The sequence below is a fragment of the Leiobunum rupestre genome, chromosome 1 (genome assembly GCF_980474605.1).
Source record: "Leiobunum rupestre chromosome 1, qqLeiRupe1.1.hap1, whole genome shotgun sequence".
NCBI classification, from domain to species: Eukaryota; Metazoa; Arthropoda; class Arachnida; order Opiliones; family Sclerosomatidae; genus Leiobunum; species Leiobunum rupestre.
The window spans coordinates 66,384,444-66,392,407 of record NC_143384.1 but is presented as its reverse complement, the minus strand read 5'-3'; the positions used below and the strand labels follow the sequence as shown (position 1 = coordinate 66,392,407).

The 7,964-nt window shown below is 41.7% G+C and overlaps 2 protein-coding genes across 2 annotated transcripts; both read right to left on the bottom strand.

Annotated features, from left to right (window-relative positions):
- Positions 1-1,430: 1,430 nt before the first annotated feature.
- On the bottom strand, positions 1,431-2,225 carry LOC149966175 (uncharacterized). The gene has a single exon (XM_090167473.1). It carries the CDS (start codon positions 2,223-2,225, stop codon positions 1,431-1,433), a length of 795 nt encoding a protein of 264 aa, XP_090023599.1.
- A 172-nt stretch (positions 2,226-2,397) lies between these two features.
- LOC149966174 (uncharacterized) lies at positions 2,398-6,906 on the bottom strand. Its single transcript, XM_090167466.1, has one exon. It carries the CDS (start codon positions 6,904-6,906, stop codon positions 2,398-2,400), a length of 4,509 nt encoding a protein of 1,502 aa, XP_090023592.1.
- Positions 6,907-7,964: the final 1,058 nt, after the last annotated feature.

Sequence of the window (7,964 nt, the reverse complement as noted above, 5' to 3'; positions counted from 1 at the left end):
TAATCTGCGCACGCGCCGCCTAGGTTATCAATTTTTACATCATTTCAACTTATTCCGTACGATAAAACGCGATAAGATATACGTTCAAGTGTCTTTCGCAATAAGCAGAGATAAATGAACAAGCTGGCCTGGACACAATATGTTGATATATGAGAAAACAAATCGTCGCGAGAAATACCCTAAATAAATTGACTTTTGGACGATTTTACCCTCATTTCACCTCTTAAATCCCGGACCCCGATCCCGAACCTGACCCCGACCCCGGGATCGGAGTGTCGACCTCACTTTCCTTCTACTTAGTATTAATAATTTAATTGAAAGGTGTTTTATCATTTTACATGCCTGTGTGATAAATATTTCTGTACTTGAGAACTATTTTTGGATTTAGTCCATATTAAAGTGTTTTTATGAAAATATAATATTGGATTATTTAGATGTAAATAAATAAGAGTTCCTATGGCACGCTATTCAGGGGTATTTTTTAAAATATAAATGCGTTTTTAAAATGTAAATGCGTTTTTAAAATAAAGGTGTTTTTAAAATATAGGGTATCTGGATTTGTCCTTTCTCCATTGGTATGCTTAGGAGAAATTATTTAGGGTGTGAAGAATACTTAGGGACTTTTCTTTATTTCCGCGCCCTAAATATTAATTTAACTTGTAGGGAGAGCTATGCATAATTAAACCCCCCAAACCGACTGAAAAATTTGTTGGGTTTAGTCTCCTAAATTTTCTAGATTGTAGATAACTCCTAATTGAAATTTGAAATAACGATACGATGTTATAATAAAAATGGATTTATTGCGGGTTGAAAATAGTGACCCTTCTCGTCGGGCCACTGGAGAATTCTGCCCGAAAGGAGGCAAACAAAAAACGTGGAAAACTTCGCTTTCCACAATATAACACAATACACAGTAGAAACAGAATAAAAATGGGTTTTATTTTACGCTAGTTGAAGGTCAGAGGGACTAGGTCGTGCTGGAGCTGGTATATAGTGGGGAGCTAGGGGGAAGTACCTGTTAAGAGGGGATTAAGAAAGGGGCTTCAGAATTCGGCCCAAGAACGGTTTCTCTCTTGGATTTTAGGCTATTTTTGAAGAAAAAAGGGGTCAAACACATTCCTTATAAAGTTACAAATTACACAAATATAAAGAAAAGAAGTACAAAAATTACACTAATAAATGAATATCAAAAATTATACACTGAACTTAAATTCAAATCTCCTTCAATTCACAATGATTTCACACTCCGCCGCGAAATACGTTAGTATTTACAACACAAATATTGTCCCGATTGTTTCACTTGAGTTTTCGATTTAATTGTCCGTTGGGTAGATGTTCAATTTTAAATTTAAAACACTTAATTTATGCACAGATAAAACAAACAAAAATGGTAAATTTCACATTTTAATTTTTTATTTTATTTTTACGATTCAGTGATCTGAATTTTCACGAACTGATATCGCGTCTTTCTCTAAGGGATACAGGAGTTGAATAGGCCTTCTAATTAAATTGCCATTGGAGGTTCTCAAAATGCAAGACCTCATTTGGCCGTCTCGGCCAACCAGTGTTTCTGTCACTACTCCTAATTTCCATAAGAATTTTTCTACACTTTTATCAAAAATCATCATTACATCTCCAACTTTAATTTTACATTCCTTGTTTGCCAATTTGATTTTATGCGCAGATCTTAATTCTAGCAAATATTCTTTTTTCCACCTGTTCCATAACCTAGTCATTAGAGCGGAGCGATATTTTTGTCGATTGTTAAATTCAAGTTGTGTTCTGGGTGCTTTTTCATTTCTAACAATTTGAGGTGGCATACTCGTAACACGTTTTCCAATTAGAAAATGGGAAGGGGTTAAGGGTTGGGGATCATTTGATTCGTTATTTACATAAGTGATTGGCCTGGAATTTATAGCGGCTTCCGCTTGAGTTAACAATGTCTCCATTTCTACAAAGGTTAAAGCTGCTTGGCTCAAATTCTTCTTTAGAATTGATTTCGTACTCTTTACTAATATCTCCCACCATCCTCCATACCAGGCGGCCCTCTCGACTATAAAATGCCAGCTAATGCCTTTTTTGCCATAGAAGTTTAGAATTTCTTCACTCTTCAGATTAGACCAAATTTTAGCTAAGTCTCTATTTGCCCGATCGAAAGTTTTCGCGTTGTCACTGTATATTTTGCGCGGTATTCCTCTTCTCGAAATCATTCGCGTCAATGCCATTAAAAAATCGCGCGCGCTCATTGACGTCACGAGCTCTAAATGAATCGCCCTAGTGACGGCGCGTGTAAAGAGACAGATGTACGACTTTTGCTTTTCTTTTTCGCCTCTCGCCGACTTGAGGTGGAAGGGACCGGCGAAGTCGACTCCGACCACTTCGAAGCTTAACGCTTGCTCAATACGATCTTGTGGGAGGGGGGCCGTGGGGGCGTCTCCTGGTTTTGCCGATTCGACATTGAAAGCAACCTTTGACTGATTTTCTTGCGAGCTGTCTTCCAGCGATTATCCAATAGTTTTCCCGAGATTGGGTTAACGTGCTTTGTATGCCTCCGTGCATCATTTGCGTGTGGCAACGATCCATAATTAGTCTTGATAATCTTTGTTCCTTTCGAAGGATGATTGGATGTTTTGTTTCGTAGGCCATGTTAGCTTCCGTTAATCGACCTCCCAAGAGTAAGATTTGATTTCCGTTTAATAGTGGTCTAAATTCGGCAATTTTGGAATCCTTCTGTATTTTCTTGTTATTTTTCAGCGCCAAGATTTCTTTTCCAAAATCTTCCATTTGAACGCACCTTATCCAGGTATTTTCCGCGCAGTGTAATTCTTCTGTTTTAATTACTCCCTCGTACGCTTTGTTTTTCTTGACGTAGTAGTCGATGAATCGGAAGACGTATGCCGTGATTCGAAGAGCTTTGTCCAGGTCGTTCCATCTATTGAGGTTCATGATTTGATTGATACCGCGTTTTTCGGTCGTTGCGACTGCTAAAATCGTTTTTCTTTTCTCCTTCTCCACCAAAGCCAGATTTGTTTCCGGTAATATGTCTTCTGGCCATTCAGATTTATCCATCTTGAGCCAGGTGGGGCCCTCCCACCATAATTTGCTTTTGGCCAATTCTTCGGCCTTAGCCCCTCTTGTTGGAATGTCCGCTGGATTATTGTTCCCTGGGCAATGCTTCCATGTTGCGGGGTCTGTCAATTTTTGAATTTCGACCGCCCTATTTTGAACGAACGGTCTCCAAACCTTTGTCGATCCCTTGACCAAGTTTAATGCGATGGTCGAATCTGACCACATGAAAATGTCCTGCTTTTCCGGTTCGAATACGCTTTTTATGTTGTTTACCAAACGAGCTCCCAGAACGCACCCCATAAGTTCCAGGCGTGGTAATGTTAAGTCATCTTCCGAAGGGTCGATCATTTTGAGTGGCGCTACCCTGGCCTTCGACGTCACCAGGGAGACTCCTATTTGGCCGTTTACCGTTACGTATCTCACGTACGCGACCGCCGCGTACGCTCTTTTGCTGGCGTCGCAAAAACAATGGATTTCTTTCCCTTTAATTTGATCAGCTTCAACTCCGTTGAGATAGTAGCGGGGTATCTTGATTTTCCTTATCTCTGGTAGCTCATTGCACCATTGTTCGAATTCGGCCGCAATTTCGCCACTCAATCTTTCATCCCATTTTGTTTTCTTCTCCCATAACGATTGAAGAATAAATTTTGCCCGGATGGTATATGGGCCCAATATACCGATAGGGTCAAAGATCTGAGAGACCGCGCTGAGTGCATAACGTTTGGTGAGCTTGATGTCCTTGATTATTTCGATTAAATTTGTCAGATCGAAATTGAATGTGTCCGTGGTAGGGTCCCATTGCAATCCCAAGATTTTTTGACCGTTAGGTGGCTGAACTTCAATTTTGGTGAGTGCTTGGGGATTGCCGGCTTCGTTTCCCCACATCTGACGTAATTCTGGCGAGTTGGTCTGCCATTTCCTAAGGTGCATCTTCGCTTCACTTAAAATTTCTGACATCCGCCTTGACAGCTGGAAAGCGCTCGCGACGTTTTGGTCTCCAGCTACTAGGTCGTCGACGTATAGGCTCTCGTTGAGAAGTTTCACGGCCTTTTCATCGTAAGTGTCGTTGTATTTTCTGAGGTGATGTTTGATTGTGGCTGCTAGTAGATATGGGCTTGAGGTCACCCCGAAGGGTACCCTGGTCATTCGTAACGGTGTGAATTCGTTCTCTTTCACTTTGCCGCTTGCCTCTTCTTGAACCCATAAGAATCTGCAGGTGTCGCGTTCTTCCCTAGCCAATGATACTTGAAGGAACGCCTTCTCAATGTCGGCGACAATAGCAATGGGGTAGTTTCTGAAGCTCAATAGTAACAGGAGTAGGTCCGGGTTGAGACTTGGTCCACTGGACAGACAATTGTTTAGCGATGGCACTCCATTTTCGTGAGCGGAGCCGTCCAGAACTGCGCGCAACTTCGTTGTTTGACTTTCGGCTCGACTGACGCCTTGATGTGGCATGTAATACGTTCCTGGTTTGCTTGCCTTTTCGTCTTCAGGGACGACTTCCACGATGCCAAGTTTGAGTTGCTCGTCTATGATGTCCTTGTACGCTTGGTAGTACTCTGGGTTTTTATTGAATCTTTTGGCTAAACTTGCGATTCGTTTCGTGGCCATCGGTAAATTGTCAGGTAGGATGTCCTTCTCGGTATTCCATGGAAACTTGACTTGGTACCTCCCTTCTTCGGGATCGAATCTGATGTCTTGTTCGAATCTGTCTAAAACCTCGTTGCCTTCCGATGGTTTTTCGGGTTCTGTTTTGATTCCGATGGCTTCCAAATCCCAGAAATTTTGGACGATTTTCGTTAATTGGGAGTCTTGACATTTGTTTGTCATTACTGAGATTAAATTGTTTTTGATTTCTAACTTCTTCACGTTTGTCTTCGGGGAGCTCATAGGACCTTCGACTGTCCATCCAAAAATGGTTTCCAAGGCCACTAATTTGTTTTGTAGCCTCTCCACCTTTCCGCTGACCACTTCCCAATAATAATCACCTCCTATCAATAGGCTGATTTTTGAACTGCTGATGCTTTCTTTACTTGGGTCGTCTGCTAGGGTGATGCTCGTTTTCTTCACGAAATTCCTGATTTCTTGACAATCCTCAGTTTTCGCCCTGCAAATGAAAGGTACCGCAACGGCCTCTACTTGAATTTGTTTTCCGCAGTCTGAGACGTTTTGAACCGTTAATCGTACGATTTTCATCTTTTTCTCCTCCGCGATTTCATTTCCGAATTCTGAGATGAGGATGTTAGTTTCTCCGATGACCGGAAGTTGTAGGTTTTCGGCTACCTCACTCAGGATGAAAGTCCCTTGACTTCCATTATCTAGGACGAGTTTGAGAGTACCGGATCCGCAGTTCCTTGGGTAATCCGGGTTTTTTACGATGACTTGAGCGGTCTGTAGTAAGACGTTTCTTCGTTCGAAGTCAAAAATGGTGTTTGTACTGATGCCTTTCGGTTCCTCGGCTCTCAGTTTGTGGGATCGATTTTGCTCGCAAACCGCTTTGTTATGTTTTCTTCGGCAGATCGCGCCGTTTTGATGTTGCGAGTCGCTGTTCCGCGCCTCGTGGTGGGGTTTTAAGCAGACGTAGCATCTTCTCTGATCTCGCAGAATTATCTTCTTCTCTTCGAGGGTGTAATTAGCGCAATTGAACGTCGCGTGGTCGGAGCTTTTGCAGAAAATGCAGAATAAACTTCGCTGATTAACGTTGGTTAGCAACGAGTTTGCCATGGGCGTGGAATTACGCGCGTGATCCGATCGGTGATTGGGGTAAGCATTTGATTTTCTCTCCGGCGCGCGTGATTGTGATTTTTCTTTGAAACGAGATTCCCCCAAAAGCGCGCAAGTTTCGCGGCCTTCCACTTCACTTTGCAAAAAGTCGGTGAACGCCTTTAAATTCCAGTCACCATCTTTAGAGTGTTTTCGACTATAGTCTAATCTTACGTCTTTTGGCAAGCATTCAATCAATCGAGGGCAAATAAAGGTACCACTTAAGGTGGCATCTACACCTAAACCCTTTAAGCATCTTACATTTAATTGGATCTTATCATATAAGTTTCGTAGGCCTGAAATATCGCTCGAATCCGACACTTGCTCTAAATTCATTAACCGCTTTCCATGAGTATGAATTACTAAATCCTTTCTATCAAATCTCTCTTTTAGAATTTTAACCGCCTCGTCATAATTCTCCTCGCTAGCTTTCATTCCTATTAACGCCTTTTTTGCATCACCTTCTAAAAATGAATATAAATAATTGAACATTTCTACCTTAGTGGTTTTCGGTTTGTCTTGAAATGTAGTTTGAAATGCGCTCCAAAACCCAGCCCATTCCGTGATGTCTCCGGAAAACTTCGGTAGATTTAGCGTCGGTAGTCTCGATGCTTCTTCGCGGATGACCGTAACGTTGCTGACTCCGCTCGCCCCGTTGTTTGATGGAATTGCCGATGCCTGGGCTCCGTTAGCTTTCTTCACCATCCTTTGCGCCTTTATTTTCAACAGCTCGAAGTTGATCTTGTCGTAGTAGCCTTCAATTTCGACGGCTTCTTTCTCCAGGGTCGTCGCGTCTGTAATTGTAGCTAGTACCGCTTTATCCAGATTGACCAGGATCGTCTCTTTTGATAATAGCAGCGTCAGTTGGTCTTCGATGTCTTCCACCGGTGTATTTGGATTACTGAATAATGTGGCCATTCCATTGGTTGCTTTGGTTACAGCTGTGCGCGCCGGAGTTCTTAATGACTTGTACTTTGCTACTTCCGCAGTCTCTGTTGTTTTGTCCTTATTTCCTCTCGAGTCTCCTTTTCCGTCCGCGCCGCTGGAGTTTTGCATGATTTGTTCGTTGGCCATTTTCGCTTATGACCGTCTCGATATTGATTCACTTTCACTTGATGAGTCCGTAATTGTTCACAATTAAATTGAAATCTAAAGTTCCGTATGCGTCCGTTTGTCCCGGGTTTCCGACACCATGAAGAATACTTAGGGACTTTTCTTTATTTCCGCGCCCTAAATATTAATTTAACTTGTAGGGAGAGCTATGCATAATTAAACCCCCCAAACCGACTGAAAAATTTGTTGGGTTTAGTCTCCTAAATTTTCTAGATTGTAGATAACTCCTAATTGAAATTTGAAATAACGATACGATGTTATAATAAAAATGGATTTATTGCGGGTTGAAAATAGTGACCCTTCTCGTCGGGCCACTGGAGAATTCTGCCCGAAAGGAGGCAAACAAAAAACGTGGAAAACTTCGCTTTCCACAATATAACACAATACACAGTAGAAACAGAATAAAAATGGGTTTTATTTTACGCTAGTTGAAGGTCAGAGGGACTAGGTCGTGCTGGAGCTGGTATATAGTGGGGAGCTAGGGGGAAGTACCTGTTAAGAGGGGATTAAGAAAGGGGCTTCAGAATTCGGCCCAAGAACGGTTTCTCTCTTGGATTTTAGGCTATTTTTGAAGAAAAAAGGGGTCAAACACATTCCTTATAAAGTTACAAATTACACAAATATAAAGAAAAGAAGTACAAAAATTACACTAATAAATGAATATCAAAAATTATACACTGAACTTAAATTCAAATCTCCTTCAATTCACAATGATTTCACAGGGTGTACTCCATTTTTCCTGCATTGTAGGAGAAAGTTTTTATTTATTTGCTGCTAATACATAGTTTGTAGGAAATAAACATAAAAGAACTATCCTTGTAGGCTGTAAGCAGTGGCGTAGCCAGAAATTCGTCAAAGGGGGTCGAGGAGGGGTGAAAATTTAGTACAGTCAAACGTAGGCCTAATGGGGGCGGTGACTCGGAAATCTTCCTTGTCTACACCCCTGACTGTGAGGTATGTGTTACTATAGTGCATTTCGACTACAATTTGCACCTTCCAGGAAGGTTGTGCATTTCTTA

Bases quoted from the DNA above. Each gene is read 5' to 3' on its own strand.
- LOC149966175 (XM_090167473.1), bottom strand. From the start codon at position 2,225: ATGGCATTGACGCGAATGATTTCGAGAAGAGGAATACCGCGCAAAATA.
- LOC149966174 (XM_090167466.1), bottom strand. From the start codon at position 6,906: ATGGCCAACGAACAAATCATGCAAAACTCCAGCGGCGCGGACGGAAAA.